Source organism: Monomorium pharaonis, chromosome 11 (genome assembly GCF_013373865.1).
Source record: "Monomorium pharaonis isolate MP-MQ-018 chromosome 11, ASM1337386v2, whole genome shotgun sequence".
Classification (NCBI taxonomy): domain Eukaryota; kingdom Metazoa; phylum Arthropoda; class Insecta; order Hymenoptera; family Formicidae; genus Monomorium; species Monomorium pharaonis.
In genome coordinates this window covers 3,125,415-3,150,431 of record NC_050477.1, presented here as the reverse complement: position 1 = coordinate 3,150,431, position 25,017 = coordinate 3,125,415, and the positions used below count along the sequence as shown (strand labels likewise).

Genomic DNA, 25,017 nt, shown 5'->3' with positions numbered 1-25,017 from the left:
CGCCGAGTCCACCAATCAGATTCTTCTTTACGACGCAGGTTGCGCGACACCCCATAAAAATGTTATGGGAGTTTCCCTTCTAGCTGTTGCCACGGGGTATCAGGTGGTTAAAAAAATCGTTCAGAAACGGTTACCAACGGTCGTGAGTTCGTCGTTCGAGCCATCGGTTTGGGACAATTGGGACAGGGACTGCACAAGTATCCAGGACTGTCTCGGACGTGGGGACCCCAGGATCACGATAGAATTGGACGATACGATTCACAAAGATGCGTCCAGACTCGCGGAGCGTTTCGTTTACGTTTCACCGGGAGGTGTTGAGCGTGCGAAATTCGCCGGAGATGGTGCGGAGCTCGCGAAATCTACGCCAGCGTCTGCAGGATCGATTCGAGAAGGACCGGGGATCGTCCGGCAACAGTGGTACGAAGGAGAAACCGCAAAAGATAAAGGAATCCGCCGACCGGGGCTGGAACAATATCAGCCTCGGCAACGTGTCCGCGGACTCGAGGCGAGCTCTACGGAACGGTGCAGAGAAACTGTCCAGAACGATATCCTCGGTGCGCACCACTTTCGGCACGATATCCCAGGTAAGATAAACGAACATTTATCAATGGATTTTGACGGGAAATAAATTTTATTTTTTATTGTTTTTGTCTCGTTGAGTTCTTATAAATGTATAATAAGAAATTTAAATTAACATCTCTTTTCTCCATTTTTATTTTATTTAATAATGATAATCTTGATTATATTTGTTTAAGCAGAAGTACAGGATATTTAAATTATAAAATAATTATTTTCGTATTAGCAAAAAATAACTTTGATCAAAGTAACGAAAAGAAAAGTTTCAATTATCTATTAAAATTTTACTTTCTTTACTGCAAATACTTCAAATATATAAATTTAACTGACGTGTTGTAACAAGATAATTATACATATATGTCAGAATTAAGCAAATACTTAACGTAAAAAACCTTACCTATGCATAGAAATTTAAGAGCTCCACGCGAAGGCGCCAGCGATTGGAGGAGCAGCAGTCACCATCCAACATGCAGACACCTCAGACTCGCTCTCGTCAACTTTTAGGACGCACGCCAACTAAACTTTACAGTCCCTTTGGCATCGAGTCACCGAGACATGCCTGGAACAAAGAGAATGAAGAAATTAGCACGCCGGTACGTGCTTCATCACCAGAGTGCAACATGCGTTACATACATTGTAGGCCATTTCGCTTTACAAGAGTGAAAGGATTCTCCATGCTGAGATAAGGGAGAAAAAGGAGATTCTACTCAAAATTATTGCATGTCGATCTCTTTCTTCCTAACGAACGCAGTCAGGTTTGCGTGCCTTGTGTGCAACAGCATTTATATCGGACTTAATTTATTTACGTTCGGTCGCGCGAGGGACTCGTCACAAGCGACGCAAATCCGTCATCGAGCCAGCAATGATGTTTCTTAATTTTATACGAGTGGCATTTATATAGGGTATGCTAGCGTACCTTCCACAGTATTTATATCATTCCATTGCTTTCTTCACGTGCGTGTACAACGCAAACTCTTTCTACTTTTTTACTATATTTATATAAACATATGTATATCTGTATACATTTATGCAATAATATACGTAACGTATGGCAGGGCCAATGCTTTTGTTCGATCGTATGTTTTAACGCTGGAAGTTGAAGAGTAACAACAAAAAATCTTAAATATGTTCGCGCAAATTATCAAAAGCATGTATCAAATTGAGATTTCTTTTATGCGAGCGACACTCAAGAGTTCAGTTTCTTGGACAAATTTTTACAATATATATTGTAATACATAAAAATGTATTTTATGCAAGTTTGTTATATCGTAAATCGAATGCTATCTCGCAGTTATGTCGACGATTACTCGTTTGGAGATGGATAGAGAGTCTTCTCTTTACAAAAGACAAAAAAATATTCATTTTTGTAATATTATGTCTCAGCTAGAAAAAGATTGCGTTTTATATTCGATATATCTATTTATAATGTACATTCTAACACGGCGGTCCTTAAGAAATCTTTGCTTTAACGATAAAGATAAGGCAGCTACATTGTACGGCCTCGAGAGAGATATGTATATCTGCTCTCAAGCTATGACATATCTAATCCCGATTTATATTTATTGGCACAATAATAATTTTTATGAAGAAATTAACGCGCATGGTATCTTTGAATCCTCATTGAGTCAATCCGAGAGAAGAGGGGGGAAAAAAAACCCTCTAGGAATACGTCCTTGAATTTGTCCTAACCTTCGTGACATCATGGCGTCCGATTGCAGACATTACGGTGCATAAGTGTATAATCTGCAGCGAGAGCGAACGGTGTTGCTGGTTATCGCGCGGTGCCCTTCGTGTTTTTTCGCGCAAAGAGACGACGCGAGAGTGTGCGCGCGTTTTTTTTCTCCATTGCGGAACCGATCGCCGTCCTTCCGCCAAAGTTCCAGCCAAACTTTGGCCGCGAAGAAGATAACCTAATTACCCGTGATCGATCCACCGCGACTATCTTTCTCTCGCAGCGGTCGTCGCGGCCGCTCGAGCGTATCGACGCTTGTGATAATTTCGACAAATTTTCCGCCTCTCCCAAGCAGCAACTCTGTGTTAGCTCCACAAGACGCGAGTTATCGCGCAACGATCGTTCACGATCGGGTTGACGAACGCGCGCATGCGCGTGTGTGTGTGTGTGTGTGTGTGTGTACGTATCCCGAGCCGTGGAGTGGAATGCGCCGCGGCGGCGGCCGAGAGGTAACGACGACGACGACGACGACGTCGTGAAGACCGCCCGGGATCGTTCTCCTCGCGACTGCGGCACAAGTGCGGCAGGCCAGTCAATACTATGCGCCACGACGGATCGAGACACATAAATGCGCCCGGAATTGGAACGCGGTTCAGCACGTGAAGTACCAAGGCCGGTAAGTCGAAAAGTGCGACTCGGTCCCTTCCCCTCTGACGTCTAGATTCGTCTCGCGTCTCGCGTTTCGCCCCTCTATTCTTCCTCCTTGCGATCTATCGCCGTGACGTTAGGCGAGATTACCGTTTTTACAAAACGAATGGCAATCGCAGTGAACTAGTGACTTTTTGTCTAAAAAAAAAAACTAAAAACCTTGTTGATAATTATGAGCACGAGGAGCAACTTCTCATCGCGGCGATTGATTCGCGATCTCGCGGAGGATTACATGTCTATATTTAAGTCGCAATTATATAAATTGCACGTCGGACGCCGTCGAGCGTGAGATTTACGATCGCGCAGCACGCGTAAAATTCCATCGCACGTGTCCCGCGGCCGGTTAGTGGTTTCTCGACTCCCGACTCCCGGCTTGTTTACTTCGGGGGTCCATATTCGTGCTCGGCGTTAAACACACGGTATCCGGTTCCGGGTTTTATCTTATATTTATTTCGCGCGTGATAATCGCGTACACAACGCTGCCGAGAGAAAGAGAGAGAGAGAGAGAGAGAGAGAGAGAGAGAGAGTCGCGGAGGAGGCAGATTCCGATTTCCCGTCGACGAGACGGCGAAACTTGGTCCCGTCACTCGTGTCAACCGCGAACGTGCCGTTATGACGTGTGTGAACTCCGTTGTCTCTTCCGGTATTTTGCGCGCAGTCTACGTCTCACGTTTAGGCCGGATTGTTTTGATACTAATACAATGGGTGTAGTAAGCCTTAGGGTGCGATTACATTTGTCGTACGTACTGATTGGCTATCGACTAGTACTAGAGTGGCGAATATTCGTCGAAGAGTTTTGTCGCAGACTATTCCCCACTCTAGTACTTATTGACAGCCAATCAGTACGTACGACAAATGTAATCGCACCCTTATGCCATAAGAAACTGACCAATTATAATTGAATGTGAGAATAATAATTGAATATAATTGGTTAATTCCTTATGGCTTAAGGTTTACTACACACACCTATTGTAGATCCGGCCTTACGGAGCGAAATTACCGCGATAAGCGGGAGGACATGTACCGTAGCGATCGGACACCCTCTTCCTCCATGTCGCGAGGGCAATTCGATACGAAAGGTCCATCCGACGCCGGGGAACGCGCGTGAAGTTACGCGCGCATCGTGTTTTGGGCTCGCGTGACTCGGAGTCGTCATGACAGCTCCGATATATCAGCAAACGAACGTGAGCTTGAGGAGTGAGGAGCTAAACTCGCGCGATGATAAATTCACTAGACGTTTTTCGTCGCGCGAATTTCCGACTGGCGTGGGTGCGCGTACGTGCGTGCGCGGCGGCCCGCGAGCGTGTAACGACCTTGCTGTCTGAAACAAAATACAGCGAGGCGAATGAAAAAACGACTATCGCGTACGTACGCAAGAGAAACGGCGGCCTGTCTTTCCTCTCTCTCCCACTCGATCCGAGTTGTGCGAACCGAAAGGAGAGAAAACACCGTTCGCGTTTTTCTTCGTCACCGAGATTGCGCCAGACGACGACGCAACGAGCGAACCCGCGATGTTCGTCGTCCCCTCCTGGGAGGCCGCTTTGAGGTACGTTTTCGCCGTTTGAGGCTGACTCTTTCCGGGGGAGCGAGCGAGGTTCGATGACCTCGGGCTTTATTTGTCGCGATACTTGAGGTTTAACGGGAAGACCGATAATACCTGGATGAGATTAAATCGAGAGCGGGAGCCGTGCGAGATGCAGATCTACCGACTATCGAGTTTACAAAAGTCAATGCTCGCGAAATGCTGCTCCGGAGGATATTGTGTAATTACCGCTCGAGCGTGACGATTTAGCTCCAGTGTGCCTTTCCAGGAAGAAGACGCGCGACATCTATTTCTCACGCTTGATTAATAACCGAATGGCCGAGTTCGTCGACATCTCGCGGGAGGATATATCACACACCTCGCCGAAATAGCAATTTCCGTCTCTATATTTCTCGGCGGATGGCAAAGATGCTCCAAGATGACGTAATAACTTACGTACCCGGCTAATGTATGAAACCTCGCTCCTCGAGGACAATCGGAGTTTTATCGTGATCGACGTGCTATCGCGACCTTTGATAATGCCGCGGAACACGATCGATCCTCGCCCGAGAACTCGCACGGACACGTGCGAATCCTGCGCGAAAAGGATTGCGGGATCGCGTGTCTCACTCCCTCCCCCGTCCCTCTTCCTCGGTAAAAAAGAGCAGGTCATATTTTCGCGAGCGTAAAGGCAACCGCGTCCCCGTGTTCCAGAAGCGTCGCTTTAACGTTTTAATGCCGCGACCCAATTTCGCGAGATTGTGCCGGTGTGCGGTGATAAATTGGCAGACGGTTCGAGAATCGAGGTAAACGCGCCAGAATTCCCTCTCGATTATACCTATTACGTCATCGAGACGCGTTGCGCGGATCGAAGTTCCGCAGTGACGTGTCTATCGGGGACAACTTTTTTTTTATTTCCATCTTCTGAAACTTACTTGGGGAAGTCTAGAATATTTATTTATGGATCAATTAGCGCAGAAAGCGGCACTGAGATAAAGATCTCGAATATTTATTTCTGGAATATCTAAATTTATGTCAAATGTATATTCCATTATCACAATCAATTTCTTTATAATTGATAAATATGGGAGAGAACGTCTCAGGTAACTTTTTTCGCCTTTTGTCCTACAAGTAGAAATGCGAACAGGTATATTTCGGATGGAATGTGTAGAAATCTGAGAATAACTTGTAAAAACCGAGACGTGTGCTATCGTGCGGTCACACGACAGATAAGGACAAGCTCGCCTGTCGCTGAAGTTCGAGAGCTTCGGTATTTCTTACCCGGCCTAATCAAAACCAAGTTCGCGTAAACACTCGGGGAGGGTGTCATCATCCCGATGCGCTCCGACAAAGGTCAGGACGCTGTGCGCACGTCAGGCATCGACTTCCAACTCGAGTTATCAAATGTGACGGTACCTGCTGATAAAAGTGATTCCGCGCGAAAGTATCAGCGCTTTGGGGAGAGGGAGGGAGGGAGGTAGGTATTATCGGTCAAGATGCTTAAATGACCCCGGGGCGGGGTGTGTGCACGCGGTGCATGCGGGAGTAGGCGGGTAGGGGGAGCACTGGAGCGGGCGAGTGACCGAATTCGCTATTTAGGCGGGACCCGCGCTATGCCGCGGCGTTGCGCACGCCGCGTGACGGCAGTCGGGTGGTAGTGGGACGTACCGCGAGAGGGTGTCGCGCGCGCGAGAGAGACAGGTCAGGGCTGGGGCTCAGTCAGTCAGTACTGGTCAGTGCTGGTCGGTGCGTTCGCGTGCGTGGTGTCAGTCGTGCCGCCGCGTCTGCCAATCCTCTTCTCCCGCTGTCGAGATCCGCTCCCGCACACATACGCGCGCGCGCGCGCGCGCCCCGCTGCACTCTCCCTCTCCTCTCTCTCTCTCTCTCTCTCTCTCTCCCCCCTCCCCCTTCCTCTCTACCTATCCTTCTCCCTCTCCCTCTCGCCGGAGGAAGTCGCGCGCGTTCCGCCGAGCGCGGCCGAGTTCCCGGGGCGCCGCTGGAGTCCGGCGAAGCGAAGCGGAGCGCAGCGTAGCGAGCGGCGTTTGCGGCGGATTACGTCGTCGACTGGTTGATTTGGTGCGCGGCTAGTAACGCGACGGAACGCGATGCTGACACTACGCACGCTTACATAATTACCCATTGTCAGTGCGCATTAGTGGCGTGAGTAACGCGACGCGAAGAAAAGGAGAGAGGGAGGGAGAGAGAGAGAGAGAGAGCGAAGCGGACGAACGCGCGCGAGTGCGTCCCCACGGTAACGGCGGCGGTGGTTGGTTCCGCACGCCCGCGCTACTCCTCGACTCTACTCCGTTTCGTAATTGACTCGGGTATGTATATACGACACACATTCGTTGCAGAAATTGCATTCACACATCATCAACACAAACACGCACGTACACGCATGCACACCGAAGCCAGTCCTCCCTCCCTTCCTTCCCGTCATCGCGCTCTCCGCATCCTCCTTGCTTCGTTCCTTCTCCTCCTCCTCCTCCCACTTCTCGTTACGCCTATGTATACCTCTTTCCTTCTCTCTCGTACCTTCCTCCCCGTTCCCCTCCTCCCTCCACCACTGACAGCTTGGTCGATTCACGAATCCGCCGGGGCCAGACAGCTCCCGCTCTTTCCCGGGCCTCTTCAAAATAAGGCCAAAAGGTTACGTTCCTCGCAAACTTCGAAAATTCCATTTCCCTCCTCTCTTCCCTTCTCTTCCACGCCCTTCGATCTTCCTCTCCCTTCTCCCCCCTAATGCGCTGCGCCTTTCCCGTCCCCGTTTTCTGTTTTTATTGTTCTCGCTTTTGTTGATGACGAAAAGGGGACGTCGCGGCATCGTTTCAACGAGAACGACGACGACGACGACGACGACGACGACGACGACGCTGACGATGACAATGACAATCGTGGAAACGCTTCGTAAACACGCAGACGAGTATACGCGGAAATTTCTTTTCTCCGCTTCGTTCGCGCGCGCGTTTCTCGAGGTTTGAATGAACGAAAACCCGCGCGTGACTTCTGTCGACATGCGAATTCCCATCGGGCGGAGCACTCAATGAAATTCGATATCGCCCAGGGCGTCGTCGGGCACGGCATAATCGCGTCATTCTCTCGATCATCGTCATCGTCCACCGAATACTCGATCCGATCGGAGCGGCTCCTCCAACACTCAAAACAAAAATCCCCGTTGATGCGTTAAAGTTCCGTTGACGTAAACGAAAAATGTGAACCAAGTTATACCGAGGTATAAAGAGAGGATAATGTAAAGTTTGCGACACACGACACCTAAGACACCCGATATTTCTAGAGCGTTTAACTGTGGTTGCCTGGAAAACTTTATGATATGCCCATTACATTTCCATTTACGCTCGCCCTATTTCGTCTCTTTTGATTTTCGCTCGCCATCTGATTCTGTTTTTGTCCTTACTTGCCTTTGTTTGTTTGTTTCTCACACACAGGTCTGGCATCAATACATAGTATATTGCACATTTATTTTCTATTTATTTTGAGACTGCTTAGAGCGAGAAAGCGAGAGAAAGCGAGAAAGAGAGAGAGGGAGAGAAAGATGAGAGCACTCGAGGGCGCAGGCTGGCCTACGAGCGTGGCGGCGTTGTCATACGGGGAAGACCTAGTAATGATTTTGTTTATATTTTTTGTATTTGCCGATGATCCTCCCGTCGATGGTTGTTTCGCTGGACGGTACCAGTTGGAGTGTACAACAGCAACAACCGCAACACCAGCTGCTTGTCGTGGACTCGGCCGCTCAGCAGCAGCAGCAGCAGCAGCAACAACAACGCCAGCAGCAACCGCGAAATCAGATTGCCGCGTCGAATCAGGCGTCATCTTTGTCGGAAGGTGATTTGCAACAACCGCAGTGTCGCAAGATGACTGACCAGCGAGAGCAGCAGCAGCAGCAGCAGCAGCAGCAGCAGCAGCAACAGCAGCAGCAACAGCAGCACCAGCAGCCGCAGACTCAATTTCAGCAGCAACAACAGCAGCAACAGCAGGTCAAAAGTAATGACGAGGCAAAAACGAACTTGATCATTAATTACCTCCCACAAAATATGAACGAGAAAGAACTGTACAGTTTATTCGTTACGATTGGTCCGGTTGAATCCTGTCGAGTCATGAAGGATTACAAGGTAAGCTATACATTTCTTACGAGTTCCTACGCGAATGTGATTTTTACGTAAAACTAATGTTACGTTTTATTTTCTAGACTGGTTACAGCTACGGTTTTGGTTTTGTCAACTACGCGAAAGCTGAGGACGCGGCGACGGCGATAAACACGTTGAATGGTCTTCAGGTGCAAAATAAACGTCTGAAAGTTTCGTTTGCTCGGCCTTCCGGGGAAGAAATTAAGGAAACGAATCTTTACGTTACAAATTTACCAAGGTACTTGTTATTACTTGTACTTATTAGACATTACCCATTCAATTATCTAGTACGTTTTTAGTTCTACATTTTGTCTTCTCATATTTCTTGTATGTATTACTATCACAAAAATATTTTTTTACTCATAGAATTCCTTACATATTTAAGTGACATAATAAAGTGAATAAGACCAGGAATTAAACTCTAGTCTTTTGCTTGGCAAGCGATTCTTCTATCTCTAAGTCATCCAGCACTCGTACATTAATTCTGGTAATGTGAAAAATTTTATATTGAAAGATATTATTTATACTTACAGAAATATAACGGAAAGCCAAATCGACGAACTTTTTAGTAAATTTGGCAACATCGTGCAAAAGAATATACTGAGGGATAAACTAACCGGTTTACCGAGAGGAGTAGCGTTTGTTAGGTGAGTAGACGATTTCTGTAATTATTTTCAATTTTCTCACCTCTTTGAAATATTGATGAGCAGTTTACGTTTGTAAATATATTTATATGCGCACAGCAAAGAGAAATGGTAATTTCAACAGTTTAATAAATATCAACTTGTGACACTTGCACATTTTCGTCGAGTATAAATAACGCGCCGGTATTGAAGATTGGAACAAATTCAAAACATCTGCCCGCGGCAATCATACTGTATCGTTACACAACGACGGTCGTCATGTATCCGTGCTTGCGTATTTATTTTACGAAAGTTTCCTGCCAAAGTATTTTTGTACAGCTCCTAGTTTCAATTGCACAATTCTGATATGCTCCCTTTAGTCTGTCCCAGATAACATGTAAAACATGAATAAGGGGATAGCAAAATTGTGGGAAATAGGCGGTTGGAAATAGCTGTTGCAATGGATGCCAACAGCTGAGAATCTAAAAGCTAAATTGTCCCTTGTCAGTTTTGTTAAAACTTAGAAGACGTAAAGGGAACAGAAATTAACATTTCTATAGGATATATGTTTTTAAGAATTTCTCATTATCTAAAATTTGATTGCATTTAAAATTATTTTTTTTCCGATGTAGATTCGATAAGAGAGAGGAAGCCCAGGAGGCGATCGCGCAACTTCACGGTACAATACCGGAGGGTGGATCAGAGCCTCTTAGCGTAAAAATCGCGGAAGAACACGGAAAGCAAAAGGCGGCATATTACGCGGGCTGGCAGGCGGGATACAATCAAAGCCGCGGTAAGTAATTTTATACCTTACGAGACCGCTGCATTAATAGACTTTATCTCGCGACTTGGCAGTGGTAATCGATAAATTAAGCGAGTTTCTTACGGGAATTCAGAGCTCTTTTGCACGAATAGAAAAAAACAAGATTACTACTGCTTGGTAGAGCTTGCATTTTTGGCTTCTAATATTTTCTATGCTAAAAAAATATATATATCAGCTGAAATATATATGATTAATATACATATGCATATACACATATTATACATAGTTTATGATTTGCATCTCTATAACGATTGTTGTAATATGCATAACCTAGGAAAGCACTAGTTGAAACTTGATGTTTATTATTAATCATTGTGAATTATTTTATTTGAATTATTTTATTAAAAAATTATATTTCTCTTTGCCTGATATGTCAAACATGATTCTTTTGATCGAGCATATTTCGACTTATACTCGATTTTTCTTATATCTCAATATATCATATTTTTCAAATTTGCTAGTGTAGATTATTTTTATATGGCGCAATGCTTTTTACCGCGACACGTTACTATCGTATCTCCGTGTTTCAAGATGTTTTGTCTCACACTTTTTTTTTATTGTACGTCGGATAAGAATCTTTAATTTTTATCACGTACGTATCAACGTAGACAGACGAATACAATTGACTCTGTAGCATAGGTTGCTATAAATATACATTGTATTTTTTTTCTTTTTTTCCCCCTTTTGTCATACTGTTTGTCTAACGTTGAAAACTGTTTTGTCAGATAAGATGGCTGCATCTAAATCAGACCACCACGACTTAACGCACTAAGCACCTTTTGTATACACAGAGAACCGAAAGGGTGTTTATACTCTGACACGTTATACACGCAACTACACGACGAAACGCGGAGAGAGATCTCTCCGCGCCGAACGACTGGAGACACGGTTTCCCGCGTTTCTTTACTCCTTTATACGTTTTCGTTTTTTTTTTTTCTTTTCTTTTTACTTGTTCGAAGACGTGCGCATAATTCGATACGAGAGAGAAAAGACTCCGCCTCGCTCGGGCGATTCCCGGGCGAAAAAATGAGAAGGAAAAAAAAGAGAACAAGACAGAGCCCATCGCTTGAAGGGCTCTTTGCCGCATATGCGATATCGAGTAGGCAAGAACGCAGTGTTTATGATAGAAGGAAGAATCTCTTGTGTGTGATCTGGTGACGAGAGGTACGCGTGGTACTGTTATGTACACGAGACACGGCTAGTTAAAGACGCGCGGCGTTTGCGGCATATAAACACCTTACACATCGTAAGACACACGTACTCGTCGTCGCGCAGAAAAGATAAGGAAAAAAAATTAATAGAAACTTCAGTTTTGTTTGCTGGTTAGCTGGATCGATTACTTACGATTCGCTATCTTCTGTTGTTGTTTTTTTTTTTTTTTTTTTGTTTTTTTTAGCTCTGCTGCTATTGTTCATTTTTGGCTTGATACTTTGTTGTTAAAAGTACTACCGTTGCCCATGTACAATGTTATATCGAGCACACAGTAGCTTCGCGTTCGCCGATTATTGAATATGTTCCATATGGCTGATGGTGTTTGTGCTTTAGCGCGACTAAGGCGTTGTTTAAGTTTCTGTACTTTACAAATTTTGTTATATATATCTATATATATTATTTTCTATATCCGAAATATAGATTTTATTTTCACAAACATAACATGTGTATGTTCTGTTTTCCACTGGTAATTCTATTCCAGTCCTGTTTAATTTTAAGCGAGTTAGGCGATTTATAAATTATGTATTATTAAGCGTTTCGATTATTATGTTGTGAGAAAAATGGAATTCATTAGTGTGCTTCTTTCTCAAGAGACGAATGTTTTAAGTTACAAATTAATTTCTCAATTGGTTCTTCGTTTAGACGTTGATTTGTAAATGAAGAGGATATGAAAGCTCGCTCGCGAAATTACGCGCGATTTGGCTGTGACTGACTGCGATCTTGTGCTTTAGTAAGAAATTCAAGTGCATGATGCTATGTCCTTATCGAGCCGTTGTAACGCGCCACGCGCAGAAATGGAACTTACACAAAAGACCTAATCAATGACGTTTTCATTTCTATGCATGCCTCTTGACTTGTGAAGGAGAGCGTCTGTACCCGACGAGGAATAAATATCAGCGCTATGCTCATTACCTATACTGAAAGGCCGAAAAGTTATTGTTATTGTTGTCACCGTGCCGTTGAACGTTCCGAATATTACACACACACACACACACACACACACACACACACACACACACACATATTATGTATATGCACACGCGGCCGTCCTTGCAGTTGTAATCAAATAAAGGCTTCGCGAATTTAATTCGCGGAATTGGCATTACTCGGTCGCGTATACTCGCAATGTGTTCCATCGACGTGACTTGTATAATCACGCGAGGAACGTTCACCGCTCGACGGTTTCTGAACGGTCTTAAATAGCGAATTGTTTGTTAATCTTATTGATTCTATATTATGTAGCAGCGTCTCGTTTATATTCAATTAGGACATGCGTAATAATAATTCTCAAATTGGGTCTCAATTTTAGTGTTTAAGTTGGCGTTGACGAAAGTATCGAAGAACTTCGCGTGTGTTCCAATGGAAATGTGATACGTAAATTTATATAATAGATGGAAGCGAATGGGGAATAAATTGTAACGCGACTATTTCTTCAGTTTTGTTTCGAAAAGACTCGATTGATTTTGTGCTAGCGGTCTGAAAATTATACTTATTTTAGAGAAGCGTTAGTTTGTAAAAACTTACAAAATAATTTTCAAATTAAATCTCGCGGCCAACGATTTTGACGCTTGTATTCGTAAGGGAAGAAATTTTAAGAGAGACGTGGCACTATTCAGAATAGAATATCATAAAATAACTTAATCGAGGGTTATTATACACCAAACACCGCAATATGATTTTTGCTCAACAATCGTAAAATAATTGCACTTGTTCAACGAGTCTAAGGATTACAGTGTATATAAATCTGTTTTGTAATTTTAAGTCATTGCGACTTTTGTTATCCCAAACACTATGGTAGAATCATTATCATACACTGTGAAGATCGATGTAACTAACTGCGCATTTTGAATAGATCTCGACGGCGTATTTCTTTTGAGATACCCTTTTTGGATAATAGGTACAACGATTCTTGAAACGTTACGCATAATATGTATGAGAATAATCAATTAAGCGAGATTGAGCTCAACGATCTAGAGACTTATAAAATCCGAGAATAGACTTCTGAATTTGTCTGCTATAATACGTAGATAGTTAATTCTCAACATATGAAAAATGACACGCGCGGCATATAATAGTTACGTATAACCGCTGCGGTTTTTAATAAAATTTGCAAATCGAGCAAATAATTACTAAGCATCGTTTCTCTCAGTAGGAATTGGTATCTTTCTAAAAGTTATTCGATAGCTAAGAATAGATATCACGTACGCTTTCTCAAGCTGCGTACGACTATGTTCTCGGTGGCAAATTTGAATGGAAAAAGCGAAACGAGTTAGTGTGGCAGTCGATTTAACTATTAAATTTAAATAAATTTAGCTAAGACATTTTGTTGTATAATGCGTTATCCAAAAAATTAACTAAATAAACGACGAAAATGTGAATTCTATACATTGAGACAAAACCTCGATTTGTGTATAAGATGTGTCAGAGCGACGAAATTTTTGTTAAAACATCTTTGACGAAAAGACAAAAAGCGTCATAGAACGCTCAAGTATTCAAATCAATATTGAAAAATTACAAATAGCTAAATCGACTTTTATAGCACTCGCAGCGTACACCATCAGCGTTTCGATGTATCAGCCACAGGATGCAAACGGATATTAACGAGTGAAGCACATGGAGCTTCCGTTTGCTCGTATCGGTCTGCGAAAAACTACGCTACCAAATATATTTGCCGATACCAATAATTAGCTAATTAACATTTATACAATATTGAGAGATAGACGAGATATCAATTTTTGTAGAATAGAATTATGCAATGTCTCGCGGACTCTTTAACGATTCTCGCTGTTAGACTCTTCCGTTTCTCTTTCTTGAACGACGCTTTAAACAACCGATCCGGCAGCGAGAGAGCCGGTAGGAGGTGGGTCCTGAAAACTAGAAGTAACGTGTCCTTCGACCCTGACAATCGTCCATCTTTCGTGGATTTAGCGCATATTGCCAGTTGCGTGATGTAACAAAAGGAAATAGAGTGCGATTACATTCGGGGGCAAAACGAGACAATACGAGGATAAATTTCCTTCTATTCTAAATGGAATTCTGTTAATATAAATATGAATTCTGTGATTTGATTTCGTCGCGAATGCGATTTAGATCTGTATCATCTCTTTCGTGTTTTATATTATGATTTTATTATACGAATAGTGAATTGTTTGTTCCTCGCGTTTAATCGCACTCCATTTTCTTGTGTTTTATCGTAGATCGCGTTTGCAAGCGGGAAATTCATCCCTAATTGGCGTTTACGCGAATATTTATATATAGTAATTGTAGAATTAATTATGTAATGATTACAAAATAACTTTTTTCGCGGAGAATTTTGAGAAGATTGTTAAAACCGTATAAAACATCTCTCAAATCTCGATTAAGGTATATATCCGGCATGCTTATTAAGAAGTCAATAAAGAAGAATGTATGAATGCCCGAAGGTCACTGATGTTAGGGGCTGAAACTCTAATTGCGTAACGCGATCGAGACGACACGATCCACCTTGCTCAACGTAAGATATTTAGACGCTACTTCGCGTAAGGGCGAACCTCGCGATGTCGGAACTTTTAGGAATTTAATATTGCGAGTGCGCCGGCGTTTGACCCGCTTCGGTTACTGACCGATCGATCGTCCGGGAGAGCTGTGAGTCGATGGACTACATTCGTAAACGCCAATACGCGTTCGCGGACAGTTTATACGCCGACTATCGCACGGAAATCTAGTCTGAGAAAAAGACAATATGTGCATCGTTGTCGGGTTTCTCGTAGTTTTGATACTTCTTTCTTTTCTCAGTCTTTACAGTTTGTTTTACCTTTGTCGAAACTTTATGTACGACATGCGTGTAGCACGCACTTCATTTAAATATCGGAGATGTTTGATTAATCGAAAATCTTCAATATTTATTTATAAAATTTAAGGGATTTACACATTATTTGATTTTCGACGATCGATTGATCGATGCAAACCGATGCGTAATATGTTACACAGCACGATATCGCTGCTAGATAATAAAATCGATTAAATGTTGAAAACTTTATCAGTAAAACAAATAAACAGATTAATATAAGGCATCTTTCTATACGCCTGGAGAGAAACTTCTTTCCAATCGTAAACAATCTCGAAAAAGAAATGTTGAAATTGAAGCATCACGATTAACAAAAATGTTGCGAATCCAATCGGCGAAAATATTGTGATATTAATTCGAATAAAAAATTGTCGACAAAATATATAAAAATTAAATGTACAAAGTAAACGCCAATGTATCTTTAGGTAATTATTTAATATTAAACGTGAGAGTTTATTAATTAAATTTGTAATTTGCGTGAGCGTCTCGTAAAAAGTTATGATGTATTATATATAATATTGGAATGGATTCTTTCATCTAAATTCGTGATGCGAATCACTCGACTTGCGGCGTTATAAGGGAAAGATGCAATTGTAATTAGGTTTAACTTTAAACTGTTAAGTAGTAAATTGTAAGGTCTAACGGATCGAAGAATGTGCGAAATGGTTAATCCCGAAGTCCAGTAGTGCTAACGATGGCTGTGATAAGGATAAGGAAAAAAAAAATAACGAGAATTGCAAAAAGAAAAAAAAATATATTGATGAAACAAGCGGATTAGCGAAGCTTCTTTTCCTCTCTTTCTAATCTAATCTTTAATGCCGATCTAATTTTTAATGCCGATAGAAATTAATTTCGATGTATCAGCCATGTACAATACACCGATGTAATTATTTACATCTGAAAATTAACAACGATTCAATGCATTGAAAAAAGCAGCTTATCTTAGTTGATGCACGATATTGATTATGCCTAAATTAGTAAACAAAACGCGGGGTGTTCACAAAGTCGCATCTGTCTTGGCTGCAAAATAATAAATTTGTAAAGAATTGTAGATTTTTTTCTCATTAATTCCAACATATTATAAAGCTACATACAAGTATAATTTTTGTATATCCTAATTTTCATTTTTTAGTGCCGAATATAATGTGTTGTAATTATTGTTCCTGGTTAATTAAATATTTCATAAATGTTGCAAATATCTTTAGCCAAAGAAAGTGCGACGGTTTGAGAACACTCTAAAATTTTAGAGAGGAAAATTTCGGCTTCTTCGGCCTCGTTTGAGAAACACCCGCGACATTCTCGATGATAACATTCATCGTATTTTTCTCTTGTTCGTTATGACATAAAAATACATATATATATATATATATATATATATATATATATATATATATATACATATACATAATAATATGCAAATCTCTGAATTAGCGAAAGTTATCGTCGTTAGGCGAATTTAGTGTCTCGTTAACATCAATGTTTACAACAATGCGACAACACACGTACACACTGCGATTAAATACATAATAGATAGAAACATGCAAAACTTGACACGATATAGTTACAGATCAATGTTCGTATCTTGTTGTACGGATATTTGTATTTAAATGTATTCAGCATTAAATGTGAATTATTGTATCAAACGCCGCTTTTTGTGCTGATGATGTATAATCGATGAATCCCTCGCGCGCGACGTTAAATCGAATTTAAGCACGTTTCAGTCATCCGACGAATTCAATTTTGCGAAAGAGAAAAGTAAACTGTATATCACACACGCACACACACAGAAATAATGGCTCTCTGTGATACTTTTGTACAAATTCGTTTCCCGCGGGGATTAAAATTAAGTGTTGAAAATCAGATTGCAAGCATTGCGCGCCACGCGAATGTCTTTCTCTTCGCCTGCTCCCGATCTCGGTGGAGTTTTTTATACTCTTGACAATCGGAGTTGAAATACGACGAAACTTTCTTCGCAAGAAAGTAAATCATCAGGACAAAAAGTAACACTCCGGAGGACTGACGTTTCAAGAATGAAAATAGGAAAACGCGTCGTTAATGATCCTCCGGAGATCTTCTAATCGATATCTTATATCTTTCCTATTCTCGTTGCCGCAATCGCGAGTTTCCTCACCGCGATCGCTCATTAAATTTGATTAAAACATTAGAAACCGATATATACCAAGTCTAAGTTATTCGCGTCACCCCTCTATCTCTTTATCTATCTAAGGTTGTTCCAACTTCTTGGTAAACTTATCTACCAGGTAAGCATGTGTCTAACTTTATTTCTTTTCTTAAAAAAATAAAGACAAATATATATTTATCTGATAGGTAAGTTTACCAAGAAGTTTGAACAATCAACGCTAAAATACGCCGTTCCTCCTTCACCTCTGTATAACATCTTTGAAAAAATTGAAAGTCAAGCATAAAAACGAAATACGAAAATGTGCTATTACATAAAAATAATAACATTTTTGAAGGAAAAGAAACATTTAAAAAAAAGATTTTGAATCTTGTTGTGTCCAAGAATCATCACTACACATTAATCTAAGGTATTGTTAAATCAGATGATACATGCCAATAAATTAATTTTATCTATTAATCGAATACATTTAATGTATTAAGATATAATTTATGTATACAGACTTACTTCATTAAAAAACAAAAGGCAAAAAAATGAAGGAAGAGCGTCGATATTGAAACTCGCCTTTCAGAAACTGTTTTAACCGCTTCCTTTCATCTCAGGTATCCTCAATTTTCCAGGAGCGGGTGGACTCGGCGCCGGCGGCGGCGGCGGTGGCGGCGGCGGCGGCGGCGGCGGCGGTGGTGGTGGTGGCAGCGGACGAGCCCGAGGCATCGGGGGTCCCCCTGGGATGGGCATGGGTATCGGCGGTGGTCCGGGGATGTTGGGTCGGGCGAGTGGTTTTGGACCGCGTGGCGGGCCCCATAGCGGCGGCTTCTTGGGAGGGGGTGGCGGCGGCGGTAGCGGTGGCGGTGGTCCGGGTGCCATGCGGATGGAGAAGATACACCCTCATCGGTTTAATCCGATCGGCATGGGAGGTGGTGGTGGCGGCGGTTACGTGCAATCGCACTTCTGGTGACCGTCGCGATGTGACAACGACGACGATGACGATAACGACGACGACGGTAACGGTGACAATGACGATAACGGTGACGGCGACGGTGATGGTGAAGATACGCTTACATTCGCCACGACATTTATCGCTGGCTGAAGCCCTCTTTTCGTCTCATTCGAAACGAAGCTCGCGAGTTTGATCGCTCGTATCGTAGCCGAGAGCTGGAGGTAGGTCGGAATAGAACCGGGTAGACCGACTTCCTATTTCCAGGATGAAATCCGAGAAGGTGGCTCGATGTCAGTAATAGATAATATCAGTATCAATAAGAATTTTATTAATATTGGGAAACGTGGTAAGTGTTGAAAGGCTGTTTTTATCATTCGTTAACGTATGTTACTGGAGTGTTATTTAACGTTTGACATTAGAGATTATACTGAAAAGTGTTTTAAAATATGCTGTGCATATTTTGTTATTGATAATAATTTTGTCGGTATTGATATTAAAAATTCGGACTATCTTCTCGTGGACCATCTTGCATTTTTGCGGTAGGGAAAAGGGATTTGAAGCTTCATTGAACTCAGAATACTGTGCATTCTTAATCTATTCAATTTTATCAACGTACGTCGATCTATTCAGTTTTATTAATGCATGCATTGGATTTATTCGGAAATCATTCCGATCGAAATCAACTTTTCATTCACTCATATAATATCGTATTCGGAAATCTTTCTTCTGTCGTTTTGGATTTAAACGTAGAAGAAGAATTGAACTTCGATGAGAATTACTCTTGAATAATTTCTTATTAGCCCTGATACACGATCTCCTGTCTGATTTTGAGTGTCTCCCCGGTTTTATTTCAGTTCTTTTTATCTCTTGCGCCATTGTGAAGCTCGCGAAGAAATTTATATTGTTATGTAATAATAATAAGGTTACGTAGCACATTTTCTCCAATTATTAATAATATTAATAATTTTACGTATTTATTGTAAATCACGTACCTATAATTATTTATAAATAAAACTAAATGACACGCGAATACGTATTGAATCATACGCAGCATGCAATTTTACAATATTAAATTTAATCTTTTAATAAGTTCGTAACATTCTGATTCGCCATACGTTATTCCAGCTTCACAGTCGCTCAAAGTTTGTTCCAGTTCGTTCCAGTGTTCGGCTTATATTATTATGCAATATGATATAAAGTTAAACAGCAATTTCCCTTATCGGTGAACTCAGCCATGAGGGGTTGAAGGAGTCTAGAAGAGCCGTGTTGTGCAAAAAAAGAATTGTTGTAAATTTCCTTTTTTTAATAGTTCTAACTCTTGATGATTTTACAAGACACTTAATCGTAAGACAGAGTTTTATCGTAGGTCGAATTTGGGGGGAAGTCTTAGGACACGAAAAAATCTTTCGACGCGGCGCTGGATATCGGTGGTATCCTGCGGCGAACGAAAATTTGTATATTTGTGAGATAGAATTTCTTTTTTTTTTCTTTTTTTTTTTTTGTCAAATAGGATGCGCTCGTGACAAGAGCTTTTTCAGGAAAATCCAATATCTATTGAACGGATTATACATAATCAAATGTAACAATAAAAAAAGTCTTAAGAAAGACGCCAAATTTAAAACTTGGAAATATTGATTTTTTTTTTAATAATACCGCTTATTAACTTAAATTATAATTTTAAAAGCTGTATAATATTTATTTTTAACATAATTTTGTGTTTAAATTTTTTTTAATTCTTGAATTGTTTATTGTTTGTGGCCACTTTTATTTAGGAATTGGATTTTCTGAAAAGATACATTTATAGTTACGATCTAAGATCGAATTCCAAATCGTTCTAGCTCGTCACGAGATCGAGAATACGTGATCCGAACGTGTGCCGTAGTTAATTTAGATTAAGAAAATTTTTAAGAATGTGCCGCGCGGGAGAACAGGGTGAATGTAATTTATTATAACATTTGTGAGAGCAGTATTAAGACGAGATCGCGTATTCCTTTGCAGTCCTGTGGCCACACCTTCGGCACACGTTGCACGATGTATTTAATTTCATCCGACGCTTCGGTGGCGTTTTACGAGATTCTTAAATGTGTTGCTAAAGAGAGAGAGAGAGAGAGAGAGAGAGAGAGAAAGAGAGAGAGAGAGAGAAAGAGAGTGTGAGTGAGAAAGATATCTCTTAATACATGAAAAAATATATTTATGTAAAGCCGAAAAAACTGCTTGGAATAAATACTATTAGCAACTATATATTTAGCTTTTTGTTAATTGATCGTTACGCAAATATCTCAAGTTTCTATTAATTAATAACATTTATATTTTTAACGGTTTTTTTATACATACGCGAAGAGTCGATATCAAAATTTTATATGTCGCGTGTACTTAAGATCTGTTGATTAGCGTAAAAGCTTTATCGCCGGTGAATCTCGAGAAGCGTTTAATTTTGAATAATTGATCACCATCGTTATCCTCGCCGCCAGTGGTGTACATAGACCTCTAGGGAGACTAAGACACTATCGCGACCTTATAGACGATGAGACTGACTTTTTATAGGCGACAGATTTTAAGCGAGTAACGTCGAAGTTGCGTGTCATATTTTTAGATAACACGGAAAAAGGGGAAAAATAACGAGCTGTACTTGCCTCGAACCTGTGCGACAGGTTCCAAGGATAGCGCGCCAATTATTTAGGAAAAAAATCTGTGATTTGTACAAAGAGGGGTTAACGAGAAATATAATCGGTCATCTCAGAGAGGTGAAAAGGAAAAGGGGAACGTTGTTTTACGTCCAAGTGCAACCGGAATAAAATCTGAAGCAATAAAGAAATGATAGTAGAACCAATAGCGATCTACTGATGGAATATTAAGCTAATGTTATGTTTTATAGAATAATACGCAAAATCTTAATTTGATAAACATCCATTCTCACAATCAAATCGTTTAATTAAATCACACTGTTGCTTTTATATTAGATACGATTTAGTAATGTTTTTAAAGTTACCTGAACATAACTACTATTATTATTACATCTCTATTATTAATTTTATTCTATTATTATTATTATATCACTTTATTATCGTCATTAAAGTTAGGCACTGTATAACTATACAAATCGATCTGCAGGTTAAGTAGCGTAATTTATTTATCACGTTATAATATAACAATTATTTTACAATGTATGTATAAATCGTCGAGATTATCTAATTACTGAAAGTAAGCGCTACATTAATAAGAACTAAATAGCGAAATAAGACGATTTACAATTGAAAAATATTGAAAACAAGTACAGTTGAATTGTGTAAATAATACGACAATCGATATTTGTTGCAAATTTGAAGCAACATACACATTTCCACAAGTGTATAAGTTCGTACCTAAGAAAAGATCATAATATCAGGATAATATTGACGAGGAATAATTATTAACACATTTACATGAATTGTGATGTCGCACCAATGGATGTGTACCAAAAAATTTAATAAACTACTGTCCGCTGCGAAGAGGATTTCTTATAACGATATTTTACAAAACTTACCGTAGAAATATCACTTGTTTAGAGATAATGCGACTAAGCTCAAGTTCGTATCTCTGAAAGGAAGATTGCAAGAACGCTGAAACGATTACTGGGAAAATGTTTATTAATAATATATGTGATCGGATATTACGCGATACAAATCTTTATTTTATCTGACATTAATTCAGCGAGAAGAAGTCGTGTTTTACAAGACAAAAATAAAAACGAGAGAATGATTGTCGATATGTGACACTTTTAAAAATGTTTCTGCAATTAAAATTTCCTATATACGTTTCGCATAGTTTTATCGACGAGTACGACCGATCACAGTGTTGCCCTTCAAAAGGCAGCTTGCATTAAAAAAAGAAGCAAAGTGCCCGATGACGAGCCGCAACGTAATCGTTCGATAATATCTTCACTGCCGACATTGTTTCGCGCTATAAATGTAACTATGACTTTACTTATCATAAGTACTTGTACTTTATACAAATATTTATACGTTCTATATTTACATGTTATAGAAATATTGAAATAACAAATCATATACACGGGATTACACAGTAGCATCTCTTTCCCTGTTAGCATTTATCTGCTTATATTTCACGGTACAAATGTGAGTTTTACATTTTTCGCAAACGACAGTTTGATAATTATATTTTTAATTTACTCTTTTAATTGAATATTATTTTTTATTTAAGAAATACTCATCTTAATGTACACGTTTCTGACGCATTTAACTTATTCTCAAGATTATCTCAATGATTTTAAAAATACATTATAGAATTTGTCAATTTTTTGTTACAAATATTCACTAAACAGTTCTTTGCACTTTTCACTGTTACATTACGCACATTAGTTAACATCGTTCGAGACCATCACAACGTAATTTGCGGAGACACACGTTTGGAGGAACGAGTTGTGAGCGATGGAAGGCGCACTTCTAGACTGATAATTTCCAAGTTTGACCGGGGAACTTTATAACGCAAACGATTCCACCCACAGGATGCTGCGGCCTAGAGATTAGCCGGCAAGCTCGTGAAAAGGAAACAGGAAAGGGGCGGTTAGAGACCAAGATATGTGAGTTTATCCTGAAGAGCGACTACATTCTCTCTTTCATATAATATTCGATAAAAAGAATTAAAATATACGCATATTTCTTAAAATAATCTTGACATAACTGATTCTAAAAAAAAAAAAAAATAATTCTATGAGATTGATTTGATAACTGTATTTTTCAAAACATTGATAGAAAGAGAAAACATGCTTCAATATCTCTAATTCAAAAGAACTACATTCAACTGTGTTGTGTAAAAATTTAATACAAATTTTTTTTCATCAAATAATTTATTTTACGTACCTGTTTAAACAATGTTTAAACAATTATATAATATAGATAATTCTAAAAATAATGTTGGGAATAAAAGTATATTAAAAATATCTTTAAAAATATTCTTTTTAAAAAAGATATTTATGAGAAATAGATTCTAAATATTTGTTAGGCGTATTGTCAGACATAACAAATTCAAGAATTATTCCAGGGAGATATCGGAACGGAATATCTCACCGATCGGTTTTCAACGGTCGCAGCATGGATTCATCCGATTCGTTATCCAACCTTTGACTTACACCAGTATGTTTTTTGTATGCTCTTTCCAACTGTCGGTGTTCCCATTGAACGAGCCGGAGTTCTCCCCAGGAATCGCAGCGAGAGATTTTATATGAATTGCACGCATCTGTCCCACGTATGTTTCAAAGTGCGTTTCGGGTTGCGATCGTAGAATTTATCAAGTAACACTATTTTATATCCACATCTCAGTTTATTAAATTTGTAAAAATATTCTCTATTTTTCCGCAGAATTTCTAATTCTGCCACAAGAAACGCAGGAATAACGATAAGCCGACCAGAAACCTCTTCCCGAGTCTTCCGATAAAAGAAATCTTTACCGCACAGAGTTGAACATTACATTTCAATTCTTACACACTTTGTGAAAATAAAAGAAGAATTGGAATCAGAAGATAAGTTATTATTCACTATATATAAAGTACGAATAATTAGTTTTGTTTCGAGGAAAGTGTGACGTGATATACAAAAGGGTTTCGCATTTTATTTCTCAGAAATGTGACATAATGTTCAAGCGCAAAGATAATGCGACGGAGCAATGCGATGAATAATATTCTGGGAAAAAAATCGGACGAATTGAAATTAATCGTAGTCTTGATTAAAATTAAGATCAAGTTTCTAGAACGCACGTTGTGTGTCGAAACTCTTCATTGCATCGAATATAACATTATAATTTTTGATCAGAGTGATAAGGGTCAGAGAGACACAAAGAAGGAAAGAGAGAGAGAGAACCGCGGTCGGAGTACATTGTTGGAATGACTCATCACCCGCGCATTTTAGTTTATTTTACTCGCGGCGGAATCAACACAAGTCCCGATGACACGATGCGATTTTAAGGTCACATTTTATTTAACGCTCCCGTTTACGCAACCGTCGCCCGATAAAGCGTGTACTCCCCCGATTTGTAATTCATTCACGCGTGGCGATCGTGCCCGCTATTCTTTTGGTCCCGAAAAAATTCCTCCTTTTTTCTTCTTTTTTCCAGCATACGTAGATTCCAGAGTTCCACTTAGTATTTAGATACGCGGTACAAGTACATTCTGGAAATCACACGAAGGAAGATATCACAGATGTAAAAACGAACGCTATAGTGTCGTGACGAAACTGGAAAAAAAATTGTCTCGATGTTTATAATATCATATATGTTTATAATATCAATAAACACTTTTCGTCAAGGATTTTGCATGGTATGAACGTTGCTCGTATGTACGCGGCACCCAATGCGCGAAGCGCGTGCGTCCCGCGGGAGGAAGATACTCGTTTCCGCCCGATGCGATACCGATGGATACTTGCGGGAAATGCGCTCTTTTTTTGTTCCCTTCCCAACAATGATAAGTAACACGTTGCATATATCGCGAAATTTTTTTTCGCGCTGACGTGCGGTCGTCACACAACCGTCGTACGCGGCATCCCGAGGACGACTGATTACGAGCGGAAAGCGGAATCCGCACGAGCGGAGCGCGCGCGAGCGGAAAGGGAACCTTCGCCGAGGGTGCGAAGAGGAAAAAAAGAGAGAAAAGAAAGGGAGAGAAAAAGAGAGGAAGAGAGCGGCGCACACGTGGTTAGCATAGCCCCGGGAACTTAGGTCGGACCCCCCTCGTGCTGCAACATGTCCAGGCGGGATCTTCTGTGATCTACTCTATGAATTGCAATATTAGGTATACGAGATCGCGTACCATAAATTTTTTGTAATTATATCTATTAATG

General features: G+C 40.5%; 2 protein-coding genes and 1 long non-coding RNA gene across 9 annotated transcripts; 2 read left to right on the top strand and 1 right to left on the bottom strand.

The window, feature by feature from the left end:
• The first annotated feature begins 8 nt into the window (after positions 1–8).
• On the top strand, positions 9–2,171 carry LOC105834953. The gene is made up of 2 exons (XM_012677836.3): positions 9–584; positions 984–2,171. The coding sequence occupies exons 1-2, from the start codon at positions 267–269 to the stop codon at positions 1,260–1,262; spliced, it is 597 nt and encodes a 198-aa protein (XP_012533290.1). The 5' UTR covers positions 9–266; the 3' UTR covers positions 1,263–2,171.
• LOC118647936 lies at positions 706–2,392 on the bottom strand. Its single transcript, XR_004965083.1, has 2 exons — positions 2,266–2,392; positions 706–1,135 (listed from the first exon to the last, which is right to left on the bottom strand). It is a non-coding gene; the product is annotated as an uncharacterized LOC118647936 (long non-coding RNA).
• On the top strand, positions 2,286–24,773 carry LOC105834952 (sex-lethal homolog). Of its 7 annotated transcripts, XR_003626651.2 has the most exons (8): positions 2,290–2,924; positions 7,925–8,608; positions 8,686–8,861; positions 9,157–9,270; positions 9,879–10,039; positions 22,546–22,766; positions 23,228–23,443; positions 23,545–24,773. XR_003626651.2 is itself a non-coding variant. In XM_036293939.1 (6 exons), the coding sequence occupies exons 2-6, from the start codon at positions 8,132–8,134 to the stop codon at positions 18,203–18,205; spliced, it is 1,266 nt and encodes a 421-aa protein (XP_036149832.1). In that variant the 5' UTR covers positions 2,286–2,924; positions 7,925–8,131; the 3' UTR covers positions 18,206–21,680. The 7 variants fall into 7 exon arrangements, 6 of the variants coding, with proteins under 6 accessions (XP_036149832.1, XP_036149835.1, XP_036149834.1 ...); XM_036293939.1 differs by lacking the exons at positions 22,546–22,766; positions 23,228–23,443; positions 23,545–24,773 and adding an exon at positions 17,868–21,680 and having other exon boundaries at positions 2,286–2,924; XM_036293942.1 differs by lacking the exons at positions 22,546–22,766; positions 23,228–23,443; positions 23,545–24,773 and adding an exon at positions 17,868–21,680 and having other exon boundaries at positions 2,287–2,924; positions 8,173–8,608.
• The last annotated feature ends 244 nt before the right edge of the window (positions 24,774–25,017 follow it).

Bases quoted from the DNA above. Each gene is read 5' to 3' on its own strand.
- LOC105834953 (XM_012677836.3), top strand. From the start codon at position 267: ATGCGTCCAGACTCGCGGAGCGTTTCGTTTACGTTTCACCGGGAGGTG. The intron at 585-983 runs GTAAGATAAACG...ACCTATGCATAG, and splicing joins CTTTCGGCACGATATCCCAG to AAATTTAAGAGCTCCACGCG.
- LOC105834952 (XM_036293940.1), top strand. From the start codon at position 8,132: ATGATCCTCCCGTCGATGGTTGTTTCGCTGGACGGTACCAGTTGGAGT. The intron at 9,271-9,878 runs GTGAGTAGACGA...TTTCCGATGTAG, and splicing joins AGAGGAGTAGCGTTTGTTAG to ATTCGATAAGAGAGAGGAAG. The intron at 10,040-17,867 runs GTAAGTAATTTT...TCAATTTTCCAG, and splicing joins GGGATACAATCAAAGCCGCG to GAGCGGGTGGACTCGGCGCC.